This window comes from Phyllobates terribilis, unplaced genomic scaffold (genome assembly GCF_046119375.1).
Source record: "Phyllobates terribilis strain yellow unplaced genomic scaffold, ASM4611937v1 Scaffold_2__4_contigs__length_985480577, whole genome shotgun sequence".
In the NCBI taxonomy this organism is placed as follows: Eukaryota; Metazoa; Chordata; class Amphibia; order Anura; family Dendrobatidae; genus Phyllobates; species Phyllobates terribilis.
This window is the reverse complement of record NW_027362762.1, coordinates 359,613,925-359,636,729: the sequence shown is the minus strand read 5'-3', so window position 1 is coordinate 359,636,729 and position 22,805 is coordinate 359,613,925. Positions and strand designations below refer to the sequence as shown.

General features: G+C 40.1%; 1 protein-coding gene across 1 annotated transcript; it reads left to right on the top strand.

Annotated features, from left to right (window-relative positions):
- Positions 1-2,977: 2,977 nt before the first annotated feature.
- On the top strand, positions 2,978-9,788 carry LOC141209984 (toll-like receptor 8). The gene is made up of 2 exons (XM_073664695.1): positions 2,978-3,066; positions 3,165-9,788. The coding sequence occupies exon 2, from the start codon at positions 3,171-3,173 to the stop codon at positions 6,291-6,293; it is 3,123 nt and encodes a 1,040-aa protein (XP_073520796.1). The 5' UTR covers positions 2,978-3,066; positions 3,165-3,170; the 3' UTR covers positions 6,294-9,788.
- The last annotated feature ends 13,017 nt before the right edge of the window (positions 9,789-22,805 follow it).

Below are 22,805 nucleotides of genomic sequence, written 5' to 3'. Positions count from 1 at the left end.
CAAGGCACCTTTCTAGATGCATAGTGAGCACTTGGAACCCCCAGGTGCTTCACAAATTGATTCGTAATAATGAAAAAGTGAAAAAAAAAACACTTTTTCATTTTTATGAATCAATTTGTGAAGCACCTGGGGTTCCAAGTGCTCACTATTCATCTAGATAGGTGCCTTGGGGGGTCTAGTTTCCAAAATGGGGTCACTTGTGGGGGAGCTCCAATGTTTGGGCACACAGGGACTCTCCAAATGCAACATGATATCCGCTAACAATTTGAGCCGACAATTTGATCTCCATGGATCATTAGTTTGGAGAGAAAAGGCCCACCCCTGTGGTTCTTTGTGCAAAAGTGACATAATAAAACCAATGCGCTGTGATTCATTCCCAGAGGACCATGGTCTCAAACGAAAATATAACAAACAAGCATTGTTAAAGGAAAAAAAATCTTGCTGTTTATCATAAAAAACATCAGGCAGTACTACCTTGGGTTCCACAAAATGCACTTCAGAACAGCTACTCATGTGTTGCTGGAGCTCGGCCACCTTCAGAGACAATCCCTGCAGGCGTTGAGCCAACTCCTGGACGGAAACCATACTGATCCCCGAATTTATTTCCTTTAATTTTTTTTTGGGCTGGACTTACTGTTATGTTCTGCAACAAGTACTAAGGAAAGATAGGGGAAAGCTGTCCCTACAGTAAGACTAAGCTGTATCCCTATGATGTAGTGGGCTGCCTGTTCCTAGCGAACAGACCCGCCTTTGTCCTCGGCTAGTCTGAACGAAGACCTATAGCATAAGGGGAGGGGTCCCTAAAAGAACTAAGGACTGGGACAAAAATGGGACACCTCCTAAGCAGAGAAGTTGTTGCAGAACACAAAAAGACAAACTGACAAAAAGGTACTAGAGGTCCCAGAAGGACCAAGCGAACTGACAGAGAAAGGCACCGAAGCACCTGGCTAGAGAAACAGTCAAACACTGAAGTCCAGCACAGCCAAAAGGGCGGAGCTGGTATATAAAGGCAGATGGTCACGTGACCGCAAAACACAAGATGCAAAAAAACAAACAGGAGGGTTCTAACAGTAACATCCTCACCTGTGACCTGTTTGCTTTTAATCTATGTGTGTACATAAAAGCTGAGTGAGTTTCTGGGATCCAGACAGTCTCTTGCATCTTTCATCCAGCTACTGACGTTTTTGGATTGTGAGTCATGAGGAAAGCAAAAGAATTGTCAATGGATCTACGGGAAAAGGTAGTTGAACTGTATAACACAGGAAAGGGATAAAAAAGATATCCAAGGAATTGATAATGCCAGTCAGCAGCGTTCAAACTGTGATTAACAAATGGAAAATCTGGGCTCTGTAAAAACCAAACCACGGTCAGGTAGACCAACAAAAATTTCGGCCACAACCAGGAAAATTGTTCGGGATGCAAAGAAAAACCCACAAGTAACATCAGCTGAAATTAAGGACTCTCTGAAAACTAGCAGTGTGGCTGTTTCAAGATGCACAATAAGGAGACACTTGAAGAAAAATGGTCTGCATGGTTGAGTCACCAGAAGAAAGCCATTACTGCACAAATACCACAAAGTATCTTGTCTACAATACACCAAACAGCACAGAGACAAGCCTCAAAATCTGTGGAACAAGGTAATTTGGAGTGATGGGACCAAAATTTAACTTTTTGGCCACAACCATAAATATTACATTTGGAGAGAGGTCAACAAGGCCTATGATGAAAGGAACACCATTCCTACTGTAAAGCACGGAGGTGGATCGCTGATGTTTTGGGGATGTGTGAGCTACAAAGGCACAGGAAACTTGGTAAAAGTTGAAGGAAAGATGAATGCAGCACGTTATCAGGAAATACTGGAGGCAAATATGCACTCATCAGCCTGGAAGCTGCGCATGGGACGTACTTGGATGTTCCAACATGACAACAATCCAAAACACAAGGCCAAGTCGACCAGTCATTGGCTGCAGCATAACAAAGTGAAGGTTCTGGAGTGGCCATCTCAGTCTCCTGACCTCAATATCATTGAGCCACTCTGGGGAGATCTCAAGCGTGCAGTTCATGCTAGATAGCCCAGGAATTTACAGGAACTGGAGGCTTTTTGTCAAGAAGAATGGTCAGCTTTACCATATGAGAAAATAAAGAACCTCATCCACAACTACCACAAAAGACTTCAAGCTGTCATTGATGTTAAAGGGGGCAATACATGGTATTAAGAACTCAGACCAGCAACTTTTGAACTTTTGATCAGGGTCATTTGGATGTTTTTGGTTGTTGTTAAGATTTAAAAAGAGAAAAACAGTAGTTTGACAATAAATGGCTTCACCCAACCAATAACCATGAGTGGAGAAAAGCTTTTTTGTTATCATTCATATTCTCTGAAACAAGGCCAAGAAAGCAAAAATTCTGCCGAGGTATGTAAACTTTTGAGCACAACTGTATATGCTACACTTAATTATGTTATTATATATTTATCTGTTTAATACCTCCTAATTTATATGATGCTGCCAACAGATCAGATTACATTTTCAATGTGACCGGCTTTTCTATAGCAATACCTCTTTGTAAATGTATACAAAAGAAATATTATTGCCCTAATATATAACTATAATGTATATAAAACAAATAAAATAATGATAGGAAAACAGCTAGCAATATTATGTACATATTTATGGAAATAAACCAGGATATTATTCCAGAATTTTTTGAGTGGTCATGCAAGATTTTTGAGCGGTGTACATGTCTCAAACCGTTAGCATTGTATATCACAAGGTCACATAAGAAGTAGCAAAAAGTTTTCAGTTCACGGCTCAAGTAAAAGGCATGAAATACATGACTGATGTTATTATAATTAGAAATTATAAGTGAATGGAAGGCAATAATTCCAAAAAGCAATTAGTTTGTAAAGCCTATAGGTGTCAGTATAGCACTATAAATAAACATTGTATCATAAAAAGGGAAATGATACAGAAATGTTAACAAGATCCTCACTGACAGTAAAAATGAAACAAACATAAAAGGCACTGTTACATTAATGGTCATCTGAGTAACTCTAGGAGCAAAAAAGTAAGTAAATACTTTATATAGATAATGCATTGTTTTGCTTTAAGCCATTTATCATTTTATAGAGTTGACTTTGTTTTTTATGTTGTGATTCTTTGCAGCACAAAATGTTCAGCATGCTGTTCAGTCCAGCATCTTTTCTTTTTATAATCTGCTGTTCTCTTGGAACCTGTGCTGCAAATCTGGACAACAGAACTCACCCATGCACAATAACAGAAAAGAACACATCATTGCTTTTTGATTGTCAAGCACGACACTTAAAATCTATTCCACCTCCGATCAACTACTCAACTGACTCTGTGGAGCTGCTGCTGTGCACCAATCGCATACAAATTGTGCACAAATATGCTTTGCAGAAATGGACTAATTTAACAAAACTGGATTTAAGCTTCAATTCCTATCAAATAAACTGTGATACAGTTGGTACAATTCTTTTTATAGATGAGGAAGCTTTTGTCAATCAGACCAAGCTCAAGAAATTGCTTATCAATAGCAATAATTTGCCTTCAATACCAAGTAAACTGCCTGTTTCATTGCGTATCTTATGCTTACAATATAATAAAATTGTCTCAGTCAGCAGTGAACATTTCTCTGAAATAAAAAAGCTGAAGAAACTATATCTGGATCACAACTGTTATTATGGTAATAACTGTTCTGGGAAATTGGACATTCAAGGAGGAGCATTTATTCGGCTGCAAAAATTGACCACCTTGTCTCTATCATTTAACAACTTAAACATGGTTCCTCCAGAATTGCCTCCATCCTTAAAAGTGCTTTATTTGAAAAATAATTTAATAAGCACAATTGGAAAAGAAGATTTCATGAATCTAACAAATCTAGAAATTCTTCACCTGAGTGGTAATTGTCCAAGATGCTTTAATGCACCATTTCCCTGCAAACCCTGCATTGGAAAGTCATCATTACAGATACATCCTAATGCATTTCAGTTCCTTAATAACCTGGTGGAGCTTAACCTCGGTAATACTTCTCTGACATCAGTTCCGAGAATTTGGTTTCAAAACTTAACACAACTGAAATTTTTGAACTTAGAGAAAAACTATTTAGCAAAAGAAATAGGATCAGGTGATTTTTTGCTTAGTTTATCTTCTCTTCAAAAACTTGATTTGTCGTTCAATTATGAGATAAGAACCTATTACCAGTATTTAAATCTTTCAGACAATTTTTCAAAATTAATGTCTCTCCAAGAATTACATTTGCAAGGCTATGTTTTTCAAAAACTTACTAACATAACCTTGGTCCCATTATTAAACATAACAACATTGAATGTTTTAAACTTTGGAACAAACTTTATTAAGCAAGTTAATTTGAAGGTGTTTCATAATTTTCGAAATTTAACAATGATATATTTGTCTGAAAATAGAATAACTCCATATATTGCAAAAACAAATCAAAATGAAAATTTTGAAAAACTTCTAAAGTTGAATAGACGGTCTAACTATGATGATTCCACATACAATACATTAGATAATTCAATTGAGTACTCTTTAGTCAATAACAGGTGGTCTAACCAAATCATCAAGCCTATGTGTATTTTATATGGAAAAACATTAGATCTTAGCTACAATACTATGTTTTTTATTGCTAATGTAGAATTTAACTTCTTATCAGACATAGTATGTTTGAATCTTTCCCATAATAGCATTGATCAAAGTTTAAATGGGACAGAGTTTGTTAACATGCCAAATCTAACATATTTGGATTTATCTTACAACAAATTAGATTTTGATTCCTCCAATGCATTTATGGAATTGACAAAACTACAAGTGTTAGATTTAAGTTACAATACTAAGTTCTTTATAGTTGAAGGTGTAACTCATGACTTAAATTTTATTGGTAATCTCCATAGTCTAAAAGTGTTAAATATGAGTTGGAATAAAATTTCTACCCTAACTGATTTCCACATTAAAGAAAGTGGTATAGAGGAATTAAGGTTTTCTGGGAACAAATTGAATATCATGTGGGGAAAATGTAATCAATTTTATAAGTATATATTTAAGAATTTTTCCAGTCTTCAAATCCTGGATATATCTTTTAATGATCTTGAACAACTTCCTGACTTAATAGTTGCCAATTTACCTTCAAATCTAACACAATTATATCTAAACAACAATAGATTAGAGTTATGGAAGTGGAGTACATTAAAACACTTTACAAATCTGAAATTTCTTGATCTGAGCGATAACAGGCTGATAGCAGTTGAGCCTAACTTGTTCAGATACACGTCATCCTTGCAAAGACTTTTACTACGCAACAATCTGATTTCAGAACTGTCATCTTCCTTTCTTTATAAAACCACAAGCCTTACTGAACTTGATTTAAGCAACAACAAAATCCATTCAATAAACAAATCAATATTTTTGTCGGGAAATGATAACTTTTTGAAAGTCCTGTGGTTGGAAGGAAATCCATTTGACTGCACCTGTGAAATTATTGACTTTTTACAGTGGATAACTAACAACAATGTTGCAATTCCACTATTGGCTACTGATGTTACGTGTGCTTCTTCTGATTTCTTGAGAAAGAAAAGTATAATAAGCTTTGACATACAAGCTTGTAGCTCAGATGCTATTTCGATGATGTTTTGTTTTTTGTCATTTTTATTAATTGTTCTCATTATGGCAATACCAGTTCTAAATCATTTATTTTATTGGGATGTATGGTATATATATCACTGGTGCATGGCAAAGCTAAAAACTAACAAAATTGTTATTTCAGAAACCCTTTATGATGCGTTTATCACTTATGATGACCAAGATTCTGATGTCAGTGACTGGGTTTACAATGACCTATGCCATCAGCTGGAGGAAAATGGGGACAGACACATATTTCTCTGCTTAGAAGAAAGGGACTGGGAGCCAGGGAAAGCTGTCATTGACAATATTGCGCAGAGCATCAATCAGAGCAAAAAGACAGTGTTTGTGCTTACAAAAAAATATGTAAAAAGTGGAAAGTTCCGAACAGCTTTCTACTTGGCCATGCAAAAACTGATGGATGAAAATATGGATGTAATTGTCATTGTACTGTTACAGCCTGTGCTGCAAAATTCCAAGTACCTGCGACTAAGAAAGAAAATATGTGCAAGCTCAATTTTGGAGTGGCCTACAAATCCAAATGCTAAACATTTATTTTGGCAAAAAATGAAAAATGTTTTATTGACAGAAAATAGCAGCAGGTACAATAACTTATATACCAATCCTGTAACAACTTAGCAACGTGCTGAAAAATATGAAATATAGAATCATATAAATTAATTTTTCATCCACTATTAAAAGGACCTATCATGGTTGGGTCAAAACTTGTTTTTGGTACAATTGTGTCTAAAAGAAATGTTGGAGATTTTTCTTTTGATTTGGAGGTAATTTAACCCCTTCCCCACTTTGGATGTACAGTATAGGTACGTCCAAGGTTGTGTTCCTGAATTTGATGCGGGCTCTGGCGCTGAGCCCGCATCTTTCCCTGCACATGACAGCTGATTTGATCAGCTGTCATGTGCCTCTAAGGGTATGTGCACACGATGCAGAAATGAAGAAGAAAATTTCTGCATCATTTCTGCATCTCCCTGGCAGGAAAAACGCATGCAGATTGTGCATGCGTTTTTCCTGCAGAATACATGCGGATCCACATGCAGATTCACATGCGTTTCCGCATGCAGATTGACAAGCGCTTTCCAGGCGATTTTAGCATCACCTGGAAAGTGCTTGACAACTAGGTCTAACTATATAAATCCATGCAAACAGCATGGATTTATATAGCGTGACCCGAGAGAGTGTATATACTTACCTCCGATGGCCCGCGCTGTCCTGCTTTACAAAGTTTCCGGCTGCCGGCAACTTTGAATTGAAAGACCTGCCGACGTCAGCGTCACGTGACCCGTCACATGACTCTGACGTCAGCGCAGGTCCTACAACTCACTGCAAGTGCCGGGAACCAAGCGGGAGCGCTGCGCGGGCCGACAGAAGGTAAGAATACATTTATTTTTTATTTTATTCTTGTTTTTACAGCTTTTTTTAATGGTACCTGGGTGTGGATGAGACTCTCCTCTCCTCCACACTCGGGTACCATCCGCATATTAGAACGCGCCAATAGCGCAAGTACAGATGCTGTCTTGCAGAATTGGCGCATTCTAATGCAAGTCAATGGCGGCGAAATCGCCGCGTTTCCGCAAAATTAGTTGACATGCTGCGGATTTTTGACCGCAGCGTTCACGCTGCGGAAAAATCCGCATCATGGGCACAGCACATGCGGATTTCCATTGGGGAACATTGCTTCCCTTCTACCATGCGTTTTTCATGCGTTTCCGCGGCGTTTATGCAACTGCAAAAACGCTGCGGAAACGCATAAAATACGCATCGTGTGAACTCAACCTAAAAGTCAAGGGTGGAATCGCGATCCATCTGCGGCTTTTAACAATTTAAATGCCTCTGTCAATCTCTGACAGCTGCATTTAACTCACACGAGCTGGAAGTGCGTCATAAGACACTCCCATCGGCGCCCCTGCCAGGTGATTACAGTGTGCCGATACACCTAAAGGTCTGCCGATGCCAGTGTGCCGATGACACCTGAAGGTCTGCAGAAAACCCCCGTGGCTGTCATTGTGAACCTCCAATGATTGAAGGCCCATGGCCGGCGTTCACAGGCGATCATGATTTATGCTACACACAGCAGGGATGAAGCCTTGCTATATTTAGCACAGGCGATCGGAAGATTGCAGCTTGAAGTCTCCTAAGGGGACTATTGAAGCAAGTTAAAAGTAAGAAAAAATGTTTTAAAAAAAATTAGAAAAATGTAAAAGTTCAAATCGCCAACCTTTTGCCCCATTCAAAATAAAACAATTAAAAAATATAAAAAATATACATATTTGGTATCGCTGCATTCAGAAATGTATTTACCCCAAAATGGTACCAATAAAAACATCAGCTCGGTGCGAAAAAAAAAAAATTCTCACCCAGCCCCAGATCACAAAAAATGGAGACGCTACAGGACTCAGAAAATGGCAATATTTTTATTTTTTTCTTACAAAATTTGTATTTTTTTTCAACACTTAAATTAAAAAGAAGCTATACATCTTTGGAGTCTGTGAACTCGTAATGACCTGGAGAATAATAATGGCAGGTCAGTTTTTGCATTTAGTGAACATGGTAAATAAAAAAGCAAAAAACAATTGTGGAAATGCACTTTTTTGCAATTTCACCCCATTTGGAATATTTTTCCTGTTTTCCAGTATGCTACATGGTAAAATCAATGGTATCATTCAAAAGTACAAGTCATCCCACAAAAAACAAGTCCTCATACAGCTATATTGATGGAAAAATAAAAAGTTATGGCTCTGGGGGAAAAAGGTGGTAAAAAAACGCAAAAACGGAGAATCGCAAGGTCTTGAAGGGGTTAGATAGGTGATCCCACATATGCACTACTAGCACTTAATTAGAAGTTCTATTAAAGGGAATCTGTCGTCAAGTTTTTAACATCTAATCTGAGAGGAGTGTAATGTAAAGACAGCAACCCTATTTACAGCGATGTGTCACTTACTACGCTGCTTAGTGTAGTTTTGCTAAAATTACTGTTTTATCAGCAGGGGATTATCACTAGAGGACTAGTAAATCTGCAGCCAGGTTGTTACGCATATTCATGAGATCTGTATAACTCCATCCCTACCACTGATTGACAGCTTTCTGTGTACAGTGTACATGGGCAGAAAGTTGTCACTCAGTAGGTAGTGTCATAATTTACACCACTTTTGTAGTGTATATTATAATACATTTGCTGGACAAGCTTGGACATGCTCTCTGCTCTCTGCCAACTAAGCTGTGACCACTTTTCAAAAAGTTCAAAAAGTTCTCGGAGCTCTCCACGACTGGCATAAATATGACATTACAGGTTGTGCAAAAGATTTTCAACATTTCAAATAGTTTTACAACAGAATTCTGGTGAAAACTGTTTGATGACTCAGGGCAAGAACTTCCTTCCCATATTCTACTATAAAATAAAACATTATCATCATCTTCCCAGAAGTTACAACCAGTATTGTTAAAGAAGTTGTCCACTACTTTCACATTGATGTCCTAAGTATGATCGGCCGGGGTCCTGCACGTGGCACCCCCGCCAATCAGCTGTTATCGGTGCCGGCGACATCCTTACCTGTGGTGCTTGGCTGTCCATCTGTAGTGGCTGCCGCGGGGTACTGCACATCCGCCTCCCATTCAATTGAATGAGAGGCGGATGTGCAGTAACAAGCACCGGCCACTACAACTTGACAGCCAAGCACCGCAGGCAAGCACTTCCGATAACAGCTGATCGGCGGGGGTGCCAGGTGAGGGACCCCTGACGATTATACATTGATGCCCTATCCTATGGATAGGGCATCAATGTGAAAGTAGTGGACAACCCCTTTAACAACTCTATTACTGATAGCAAACAGCTGTATATTTGGACCTAATTTAGCAAACATGAAAAAAACATAATTGGGAAGTCTATAAAACATGACATTTTTAGAGTATTTGCTTTGTTTTTAATATTAAAATAAAACTGGCACAGTTTAAAGAATATATAAATGGAAAAAAGTACAAAGTTTCCAAAATTTAAAATAAGGAGAACAAAAAGAAACTGAAAGAAAATGTGATATATTGTAAATAACTAAAATGGATAATTCTTTAACTATGTTTAACATGTGTACAAAAATAAAATTGTTTAAAAAGTCTTAGAAATGACTTTGTTTTTTTAATGTTTCTATCTTACATGTTAGCTATGGAAAAAACACATGTGCTCCAACATTCCTGCAAAAGCTTTTTATTTCTTTATTGATACATGCTTAAAATATTCTTTTAACTCCAAAAAAGGTAAAAAAAAACACATTTCAAACCGCCAAACCGTCCTTAATTATGACATAAAAGCAATGGACAATACTGCAAACTTCAATTTTATGCTTAGTTCACATGACCATATAAAAAATCATCAGTTTCATACAGAATATTCAGAAAACTTTTTCTCACTTGTCATCCATGTGCAATCTGTGGATTTACAAAATAGTAACAAAATACTAAAAATAAAAATTTACATTTTTAGGAGTAGAACAGTAACAATGCAGTGACGTGACAAGAATCTGCATAACTAATCATATGCTAAATAGATGCAGGTCAAATTTATGTATGAGATAGCTAAGATGGTTGTCTATAAAATGATGATAGTCTCATGTTGGAAGCAGTAGTGGATGGTGAGATAATGGAGCCTGAAAGTCAAAAGTTCAAAACATTGTTACTAGTGATGAGCGAGTATGTTCTGTTAACCTTTTCGGTGAGTATGCTCGGGCGAGCACCGAGTAGTTACAGCTGCTCAGTGTTATGTTTGAATCACTCCCGTGTGCATGATTTGCAACTGTTTGACAGTTTTAGTACATGTAAGGAATGTCTATTTCTTACAAATTCCTCACATGTATTAAAGTTGTCAAACAGTCGCAAATCAAGCACACGGGAGCGATTCAAACATAACACCGAGCAGCTGTAACTACTCGGTGCTCGGCCCGAGTATACTCGCCGAAAGGGTTAACAGAACATACTCGCTCATCACTAATTGTTATCCTTATGCTCATCACTGTATTAGAAATACAAACATGTTAAACTTGATAACTTTAAAGGCGATATATCAAATGATGATTACCAGTACACTGGCAACCAAACAGCGCATAGAAAAAAAATTACATCGGTATATAGAAAATATGCATATAATAGACACAATGGTCAAGAAAAATTTAAGATCTCAAATTCTATCACCATAACATATATGTAACAAAATTGGTCCTTGCTTATAATGTATTTCATAGTTATACAGGCAAATTATAAGGTAATCAATGCATACACAGACAAAGATAGGGCACAATAACAGGTGAAATAAATGCTATCAACAATAATGGACACAATGGTCAGAAAAATAATCAAATCCCCAGCAAGTGCCTATAAATACATGTTATTGCAATGGGTTCTTTCCCATAATATCTTGCATCAAGTGTGGTCACCAGTAATATGGTTCCCAATGCACGTTTCGCTTACAATAGATGTTGCTTCCAGAGGAAGCAACATTTATTGTACGTGAAACATGAGTTGGTCACCTGACAGTCCTCATCACATCTTCAGATCGCTGGCGCTCACATTAGTCCTGGACTTTCGTGTTTCACTAGGCCATGTGGAATTCTGCGCTTGCCCCCAAAAAGGTCATAGGACACGGAGTGACGTATTGATGTAGTGACTTTTCATGTCATGGTATCATGATCTTTGCAAGAGCATGCACAGAGCCCCAGCTGGTGTAGTCAAACCCAGATATCTTTGCCCAGCGTGAGAGGACCAGGCATTAGTGCTAGTGGTGACGATCTGAAGATGCAGTGAGAGCCGGACGAGTGAAGTGAGTAGCGGTCAACTCATAAGAAATAGATGCCATGTGGTTCTTGGTTGGTTCTTGCTTCAAAATAGAGCCATGGTCCACTGGAGGATCCTCTGCAAAAATGGATGCAGGCTGCAAATGGCCCTGTGCAATAATAGAGTATTAGTTCCTTGCTTTCTAATAGCCTATGGTAGAGCACCTTCTGTTATCTTTCATCAGGCCCATTTCATTAACATGTAACCTTATAGACACAAGGAGTCTGATGAAAGCTAATAGTAGGATTATCTGTTGAGTCTCTCTTTGGCACTACATCTACATGTTGCCCATTTGGCATGTCTTCGAATTGATTCTCTGTTACCCCAGTAGAAAAGTCAGATCCAGCCTGAATCCCAACATAACTGGTAAAAACATTTTACCGACATACGAAGAACTAATTACTCCCTCTTGAATTCTATGGTTTTATGTATCAGAACATAGAAAATATGGTTTACCTTAATATTAGTGTCATTATTTAACAAAAATGAGGCTAGAATGCAGAAGTATTGTGCAAAAAATTAATTATACTCTTACTGCTTTTCTAGGAATTAAAAGGAAAAGTAGCAGCCAGGTGCTGCTATTCAAATGCCATTGATTAATTATTTATTAGCAAGTGTGACCTGATCACTTTTATTAAAGGAGAAAGTTTAGTCAGTTAGTTTTCTAGTCTTGAGCCCTTAGTCGTGTGTTAACAGGAAAGATATCCATGATCTTAGAGGAGCAATTGCTGCTGCCCATAACTTTGGGAATAGTTATAAGGTAATTTTCCAACCTTTTGGAGTCCATCATTCTAAAGTGAGAGATTATTCACAAGTGGAAAACACTTAACACTATTGGCAATCTTCCCAGGAGTGGATACCCCAGTAAATTCACCCCAAGGTCAGATCATGCAATGCTGGGAAAAATAATAATAAAAAAAGTACTACAGCTCAAAGTCTAAAACATTTGTTAGCCTGTTAATTGTTTAAGTTCAAAACAATACAATGGGAAGAGGTCTGAAAAGGTATAGTTTATTTGAAAGGGTTGCCAAGAAAAACATAAACATGTCACCAGGGGCGGACTGGGCCGGGGGGCAGCCGGGCAGATGCCCCCCGGGCCGGTTCCCAAGCAGTTGTTAAGGGCCGCCAAGTCCTCTACTACTTTAGAGGCTGTAGCCAGCCCTGTACCTCTAAATGTGCAGGTACCTACTGGGGTGCCTGTAGTGCAGCAGACACTACTCTGCTCACACTGACCTTCTAGCTCCAGCATGTAAGCAGTGCAGGAGGCCAAACACTGTTGCACTTTTGTAAGTCTGGGCTCCGTGAAGAGTGATGGAGGCAGAAGATTTGTGTTGTTTGCACAGGGAGGAGGTGACAGGACGTTGCTCAGCTCCTCACAAGTCTAGGGCCGGATCCTGAATTATATCTATGGCCGCTTCGCTGATGATCAGTGGGATTTATTGCAGCAGTTTGACCTTTCATTCAGGTCGGGCTGTCAGTCTGAGGTCATCGGCTCCCGATCTGTATGAAAGCTCAAACTGCAGCCATAAATCACACAGTGCCCCAGATAATACAGCCACTGCAGACCTGAGTACACAGACCCTGCACAGGACTGATCCTGCACCAGGTACAGGGCATCACAAGTATATATACAAATATATAAAGCCATCTATGATGTCCTGTAGCCAGGCTCCTGATTAGTCCAGTGAATATTGTACTTTATGTCAGTGCACAGTACAGTACATACAGTGCTGGTATATGATAAACAGGGATACAGACATCAGATGTTAAACAGTATACACACTGTCATACAGATGTATATATACTGTATATACATCTATATGACAGCGTGTATACTGTATAACATCTGATGTCTATATCACCGATGTTATATACAGGATAAAATGCGGCTTGTGTAACATGTGATGTCTATAGTCATAGTATACAACAGTCACATATTATACTGTATATACCATTGTAATGATAATATGTGGCTGGTGTTAAATCTGATGTTCTGTAGTCATAGCATAATATATACCATCAGATACTGTCCTGTATGCCATCTGATGTCTGTGTATCATCATACATATTGTATCATATACCAGTCATATATTACCTATTACCCTGTACACTGTATGTGGTTTATTGTGCGCACAGACATCCATCGTTATATGTTAAATACAGGATAATATAATGTGACTGGTATTCTGTATCTAAGGGCTAACATTTCTCCTTGCGGAGAGCCACATGTTAAGCATGTTACGGTGAGGAGACTTTTAAAGCCGCAATACTCCTCTGGGAAATATGCAAATTGTCTCTTCAGAGAGGAAGAGGACCAGAACTCTAGTGCCACATCCAGGAAGTAGCAACCAGAACTCACACTTTGCACTGAGGAGAGGCAGTACCCCGAAACACAGTGTCTGCAAAATGAGTTTCTGGTTCTGGCTTATATTCTAAGTCATGTGATAAGGCTCGTTAAAGGGTCACTATTGACTTTTAGGATTGCTACTTGCTGTAGGTGACACTAGAGTTCTGTCCCTCTTCCTCTCTGAAGAGACAATTTGGTATTCTGTAATAATATGTAACAGTCACATACTATGCTATACATGACATCAGATGTCTGTAGTCACAGAATATCATATACTAGCCTTTGGTTGTGAGTATGGAAAGGTCTGTAATTTTTATCGTAGGTACACTTCACCTGTGAGAGACAGAATCTAAAAATAAAATCCAGAAAATCACATTGTATGATTTATAAATAATTAAATTGCATTTTATTGCATGAAATACGTATTTGATACAATAGAAAAACAGAACTTAATATTTTGTCCAGAAATCTTTATTTGCAATTACAGAGTTCAGACGTTTCCTGTAGTTCATGACCAGGTTTGTACACACTGCAGCAGGGATATTGGCCAACTCTTCCATTCAGACCTTCTCCAGATCTTTCAGGTTTCAGGATTGTCGCTGGGCAGCATTGAGTTTCAGCTCCCTCTGATTTTCTATTGGGCTCAGGTCTGGAGACTGGGTAGGCCACTCCAGGACCTTGAAATGCTTCTTATGGAGCCACACCTTAGTTGCCCTGACTGTGTGTTTCGGGTCATTGTCAAGCTGGAAGGCCCAGCCACGACCTATCTTCAATGCTCTTATGGAGGAAAGGAGATGTTAGCCAAAATCTCGCGATACATGACCCCATCCATCCTCCTTTTTATTCAGTGCAGTCATTCTGTCCCCTTTGCAGAAAAGCACCCCCAAAATATGATGTTTCCCCCACCATGCTTCATGGTTGGGATGGTGTTCTTGGGGTTGTATTCATCCTTCTTTTTCCTCCAAACATGGCGAGTGGAATTGATACCAAAAAGTTCTATTTTGGTCTCATCTGACCACATGAACTTCTCTCATGCCTCCTCTGCATCGTCCAGATGGTCATTGGCAAACTTCAAATGGGCCTGGACATAGGCTGGCATGAGCAGGGGGACTTTGGGTTCCTTGCTGGATTTTAATCCATTACAGTGTAGTGTGTTACTATCGGTAATGTTTGAGACTATGGTCCCAGCTCTCTTCAGGTAATTGACAAGTTCCTCCCAAGTAGTTCTCGGCTGATTACTGACCTTTCTCAGAATCATCCTTACCCCATGAGGTGAGATCCTGAATGGAGCTCCAGACCGAGGAAGATTGACAGTCATCTTGTGTTTCTTCCATTTTCTAATAATTGCGCCAACAGTTGTTGCCTTCTCACCAAGCTACTTGCCTATCCTGTAGCCCATCCCAGCCTTGTGCAGGTCTGCAATTTTGTCCCTGGTGTCCTTAGACAGCTCTTTGGTCTTGATCATGGTGGAGAGGTTGGAGTGTGATTGATTGAGTGTGTGGACAGGTGTCTTTTATACAGGTATTGCGCTCAAACAGGTGCAATTAATACTGGTAATGAGTGCAGAGTAGGAGGGCTTATTAAAGAAAAACGAACAGGTCTGTGAGAGCCAGAATTCTTGCTGGTTGGTAGGTGATCAAATACTTATTTCATGTAATTAAATGCAATTTAAGTATGTAAAAATCATACAATGTGATTTTCTGGTTTTTATTTTTAGATTCTGTCTCTCACAGGTGAAGTGACCTACGATAAAAATTACAGACCTCTCCATTTTGTGTAGGTGGGAAAACTTGCAAATTTGCTAGTGTATCAAATACTTATTTTCCCCACTGTATGTATATGTATGTGTATGTATATACTATGTATGCAGTCCACTCATTTTTTTAAATTTGTTGTAGTGGACTACTAGATTTGTATTTAGATTCCTGATTTTCCATGTCTGAGTCAGACAAGTAATGATACTATAATTTTATTATGATAATATAATTTTTTAATTATTCCAGGTTAACATACTGATCAATAATCAATAGTACCCATCTATTTGTAGCAACTAAATAAGATATAAAATAGAGAACAAGAGTCCATGCTACTAATAAAATATCAAATGTTATTATTTTACATTTAAAACATAAAAAAGAAACACATGCACTGTATCAATAGTGACAAAAGCAAATGGGCATACTTGCTGGAACACTGAAAAAATCCCAGTGAAAAAAATAGGGTCACAGTTGCAGCCCGGATGCAGTGATAAATGTTTACATAAGGAGGATAATATAATAATTATTAGTTCAATACAGCGAAGTAGTGCAATGTCCCACCATAAAGCAAAGGCATTTTGTGCATAGCAGAAAGTAATGTATTGGAGAGTGTCTCCTTGTACTGTCAGACCGTGTTAGCAGCAATGCTTCAATATCTAACTGCCTATTGCGAAAAGGTAAATACAATGATCTATATCTATAGAAAAGACTCCAATTTCGGCGGCGGCAATGGTGGGTCACGGCCAGGGTCGGACTGGGGTGTCTGGGGCCCACAGGGGGAATTGACCCCAGGAGCCCACCTACAGCTATATGCAAATACCCGTTAGCAGTTATGCCTGTTATAGCGGAGCGTCAACTGTAAATCACAGGCGGCTCCTGCACATCTACTATGCACACTATAACTGGGATGTACAATTACGGTAATTTGCATTAAAGGGGTTCTTTGGTTAAAACAAGTTATCCATGGGCTCTACAGTATAGGTGATAACATTGATTGTTTGGGTCCGAACATTGGAAAACACACTGAGCGGAAGAATGTGGAAGTTTTATCTCTGACTGGGCACTTATCCCCATTTTAAAATGCAGCAGCAGGTGGGACGTCTGACCACATCTCCATTCATTTTCTTGGGTGCTTCCAAAAAAATAAAAAAGAGCAGCGCTCGCAGTCACTGAGGGAATGAATGGATCAGTGGTCGAGTCACACATGTCACTCCAGTCTAATGGGGATAAAAGCTCCACATTCTGCCAATTGGCTCCCAGCAGTCAGACCCCCACCAATCAATGTTATCACATGCTGTGGAGAGGTGATAATTGGTTTTCACTGGAGAACCCCTGTAAGTGCATCTCTGCCGCTCTTTTTCAAATACTCTAAGGCCATGGCCCCACTATTAGTATTTTTTCTCACGAGTGGGAGCCAAAACCAGGTGAGGAACAATCAGAGAAAAGGTATAATAGAAACAAGTCACCAATACTGCATTTATCACCCACTCCTGAGAAAAAATACTGACCGAATACTGACCGAATACTGAGGCTGTGGCCTAAAGGAAATATACTTCTCCTAGTTAATATTAGAGAGACCAAATGACCGCCATACACAACACAATCCACTATACTAACACCAATAATACCACATACAAAAAGGGACTAATACCACCACTCCATGACCAGATCACATATTACCACCACATCATCTACAGATCCCCATAACAGAGCATCACCCACAGAGGCTCCATAAGTGTGTCATCCACAGATCCGTCATAACAGCGTGTCCTCCACAGATATTTTTTTTTTCTCCTCTAAAACCTAGGTGCGTCTTATAATCAGGTGCGTCTTATAAAGCGAAAAATACGGTATTTATCTATCTATATCTATATATCTATATCTATAGATCTACAGTACAGACCAAAAGTTTGGACACACCTTCTCATTTAAAGATTTTTCTGTATTTTCATGACTTTGAAAATTGTACATTCACACTGAAGGCATCAAAACTATGAATTAACACATGTGGAATTATATACTTAACAAAAAAGTGTGAAACAAGTGAAAATATGTCTTATATTCTAGGTTCTTCAAAGTAGCCACCTTTTGCTTTGATGACTGCTTTGCACACTCTTGGCATTCTCTTGATGAGCTTCAAGAGGTAGTCACAGGAAATGGTTTTCACTTCACAGGTGTGCCCTGTCAGGTTTAATAAGTGGGATTTCTTGCCTTATAAATGGGGTTGGGACCATCAGTTGTGTTGTGCAGAAGTCAGGTGCATACACAGCTGATAGTCCTACTGAATAGACTGTTAGAATTTGTATTATGGCAAGAAAAAAGCAGCTAAGTAAAGAAAAACGAGTGGCCATCATTACTTTAAGAAATGAAGGTCAGTCAGTCCGAAAAATTGGGCAAACTTTGAAAGTGTCCCTAAGTGTAGTTGCAAAAACCATCAAGCGCTACAAAGAAACTGGCTCATATGAGGACCGCCCCAGGAAAGGAAGACCAAGAGTCACCTCTGCTTCTGAGGATAAGTTTATCCGAGTCACCAGCCTCAGAAATCGCAGGTTAACAGCTGCTCAGATTAGAGACCAGGTCAATGCCACACAGAGTTCTAGATACCAGCAGGTGTAGTTCTATAGAAACTTAAAACTTAACGTTTAATACCATTAGATAAAATATATGCCAAATGCAAGGACCTAAAAACACACAGTTTGACTGCCTGTGGTATATAATAACCAAGAGAACTTCCATATATTGTTACTTCCAGAGATATAAATATATGTCATATAAGCATATTACATCTCTAACATAAACCAGGGAAGGAATGGCAAATATGAAAAAAGATAATGAAGCCCACAGTACACTATATCAACTTATTGTACCCCAATATGTGGGAACATGAAGGCATTCACCCTGAGATATGGGAACATGAAAACACTCGCCCCATCAATGGTGACCATTTAACTCTGCTATATAGAAATGGAACATCCTCACCAATTTTGATGACTGTCCATGCTCTCGGATCTCAGAGGGGGCTCCATATGATGGTGGTGAACCGAAATTCATAAGGTCACCAACCAAATACCGCTCCCCAGATGCCGCTCCCGACGCGTTTCTTAGCCTTAGCTATTCATCAGGGGAAAGAAAAAAGAGGACATGCGGTATGCACGCTGCCCAAAGTCGCGCAGCTCATTCACCAGACAGCGCTACTTCATGCTCTATTAGATCCTCTTTTGAATCCTAATCGCGCTCTGTTCATAATCGTGTCACTTCCGGTTCCGGTCACCTGACATCCGGTATGTGGAACGCAGATGCCGGCCGTGACACGCAGACGTCACTTCCGGTATGCGCGTCATAGACAAGGAAAAATCGCACATAACGGAGCGATAGCTAGGGGACACGCAGGATCACCAGCCGGCATCCTGCTTTGGATGTCACCATAAAAGGAGTCTCATCCATGAATATCCCAAGCCATGGAAAGTGTCCAGAACATATAATAACTGGCACTTATCCTGGCAACATACCATATGTACCGCGGTATATATAAAACACGCGTTCATTTTACCCCAGTGGTTAGAAGGCTGGAAATGCTTCATAGGTCCAGAATCGCACAGTGAAGCTACGGCCCAACCCCAGGAGCGCACTTTAAGCCCAAAATAGTAATGAAAGAAAAATGACAAAAACAGAATCAGAAAAATATATAAAAAAAGGGAAGGAGAGGGGTATGAAGGGATATGAGGGAACAATGGAGAGGGACCGCACCTCATAGAGTTGGAGAGTTAGAGGAATGTATGTAGGGAGCCAGGGGACCTATAAACATCCCTATTCAGCACCTGAAAAAATATCCCTACCTGACAGTGGAGGTTGGCACCCTATAAACCTGCGCAAATGGCGCCCCCACTCCTCGACGGCTGTCCCTACACTCCTCTCCCTAATTCACCCTATATCTATAGGAACGGCCTGTAGGACAGCTGCTCGTTGAGGCCGTAGGGAGCCGTTGTCCGCATTCTGAAGATCCACTTCGTCTCTCTTTGCAGTATCAGTTTGTCCCAGTCGCCCCCTCTTGGTGGGGCCGTAACTTTGTCAATTCCCATATAGCGTATTATATCCCTACTGTTCGGATGTACGTTATTCACGTGTTTTGCCAGGGGGGTATCTCTTTTCAGGGCGATATCTCTTTGGTGCTCTCCTATTCTTCTTCTCAATTCTCTCTTTGTCTTCCCTATATATTCCATTCCGCAGACACATTTAGCCATATAGATAATTCCCTTCGATCTACAATTAATGAAATGTTTGACAACAAATGTTTTTCCGGTGACATTACTTATGAAGTCTTTCCCTTGCGTAATAACTTTGCATGATACGCATCCACTACATCTAAAACAGCCAGTTATGGAGCTTTTCAGCTTTTTGTTCCCCATATGGCCCATATAGTGACTGTGGACCAATCTGTCCCTAAGGGATCTGCCCTTTTTATATGTAATCATAGGTCTAGAGTCAACCATGTTACCAATATCCTCGTCCATTAATAGAATCGGCCAATGTTTTTGTAATATCCTACGGACTGTATACGACTGATTAGTGAAAGTAGTGATGAGTCTGCAGAAGGTGTTGTCCTTATCCACATTTGGGGATGAGTGTAAAAAGGAGGAGCGGTCCCTGGCCAGAGTCCCCCCATAGGCCTCAGCTATCACCTTCTTTGGGTAACCCCTCTCATGAAATCTCTGACAGAGATCGGTGGCCTGGGCTCTAAAAGTGGCATCGTCCGAGCAGTTCCTCCGGACCCTCATGAATTGCCCCTTCGGTATGCCCCTCTTAAGTGGGGCTGGATGGTTACTCTCCCACCTGAGGAGGGAAAAACTGCCTCGAATGGGGGTGATAGCTGAGGCCTATGGGGGGACTCTGGCCAGGGACCGCTCCTCCTTTTTACACTCATCCCCAAATGTGGATAAGGACAACACCTTCTGCAGACTCATCACTACTTTCACTAATCAGTCGTATACAGTCCGTAGGATATTACAAAAACATTGGCCGATTCTATTAATGGACGAGGATATTGGTAACATGGTTGACTCTAGACCTATGATTACATATAAAAAGGGCAGATCCCTTAGGGACAGATTGGTCCACAGTCACTATATGGGCCATATGGGGAACAAAAAGCTGAAAAGCTCCATAACTGGCTGTTTTAGATGTAGTGGATGCGTATCATGCAAAGTTATTACGCAAGGGAAAGACTTCATAAGTAATGTCACCGGAAAAACATTTGTTGTCAAACATTTCATTAATTGTAGATCGAAGGGAATTATCTATATGGCTAAATGTGTCTGCGGAATGGAATATATAGGGAAGACAAAGAGAGAATTGAGAAGAAGAATAGGAGAGCACCAAAGAGATATCGCCCTGAAAAGAGATACCCCCCTGGCAAAACACGTGAATAACGTACATCCGAACAGTAGGGATATAATACGCTATATGGGAATTGACAAAGTTACGGCCCCACCAAGAGGGGGCGACTGGGACAAACTGATACTGCAAAGAGAGACGAAGTGGATCTTCAGAATGCGGACAACGGCTCCCTACGGCCTCAACGAGCAGCTGTCCTACAGGCCGTTCCTATAGATATAGGGTGAATTAGGGAGAGGAGTGTAGGGACAGCCGTCGAGGAGTGGGGGCGCCATTTGCGCAGGTTTATAGGGTGCCAACCTCCACTGTCAGGTAGGGATATTTTTTCAGGTGCTGAATAGGGATGTTTATAGGTCCCCTGGCTCCCTACATACATTCCTCTAACTCTCCAACTCTATGAGGTGCGGTCCCTCTCCATTGTTCCCTCATATCCCTTCATACCCCTCTCCTTCCCTTTTTTTATATATTTTTCTGATTCTGTTTTTGTCATTTTTCTTTCATTACTATTTTGGGCTTAAAGTGCGCTCCTGGGGTTGGGCCGTAGCTTCACTGTGCGATTCTGGACCTATGAAGCATTTCCAGCCTTCTAACCACTGGGGTAAAATGAACGCGTGTTTTATATATACCGCGGTACATATGGTATGTTGCCAGGATAAGTGCCAGTTATTATATGTTCTGGACACTTTCCATGGCTTGGGATATTCATGGATGAGACTCCTTTTATGGTGACATCCAAAGCAGGATGCCGGCTGGTGATCCTGCGTGTCCCCTAGCTATCGCTCCGTTATGTGCGATTTTTCCTTGTCTATGACGCGCATACCGGAAGTGACGTCTGCGTGTCACGGCCGGCATCTGCGTTCCACATACCGGATGTCAGGTGACCGGAACCGGAAGTGACACGATTATGAACAGAGCGCGATTAGGATTCAAAAGAGGATCTAATAGAGCATGAAGTAGCGCTGTCTGGTGAATGAGCTGCGCGACTTTGGGCAGCGTGCATACCGCATGTCCTCTTTTTTCTTTCCCCTGATGAATAGCTAAGGCTAAGAAACGCGTCGGGAGCGGCATCTGGGGAGCGGTATTTGGTTGGTGACCTTATGAATTTCGGTTCACCACCATCATATGGAGCCCCCTCTGAGATCCGAGAGCATGGACAGTCATCAAAATTGGTGAGGATGTTCCATTTCTATATAGCAGAGTTAAATGGTCACCATTGATGGGGCGAGTGTTTTCATGTTCCCATATCTCAGGGTGAATGCCTTCATGTTCCCACATATTGGGGTACAATAAGTTGATATAGTGTACTGTGGGCTTCATTATCTTTTTTCATATTTGCCATTCCTTCCCTGGTTTATGTTAGAGATGTAATATGCTTATATGACATATATTTATATCTCTGGAAGTAACAATATATGGAAGTTCTCTTGGTTATTATATACCACAGGCAGTCAAACTGTGTGTTTTTAGGTCCTTGCATTTGGCATATATTTTATCTAATGGTATTAAACGTTAAGTTTTAAGTTTCTATAGAACTACACCTGCTGGTATCTATATCTACTTTTGTGTAGTTGTTTCTATTATCCCCGTTGCTGCATTTTCACACAGAGTTCTAGCAGCAGACACATCTCTTCAACAACTGTTAAGAGGAGACTTTGTGCAGCCGGCCTTCATGGTAAAATAGCTGCTAGGAAACCACTGCTAAGGACAGGCAACAAGCAGAAGAGACTTGTTTGGGCTAAAGAACACAAGGAATGGACATTAGACCAGTGGAAATCTGTGCTTTGGTCTGATGAGTCTAAATTTGAGATCTTTGGTTCCAAC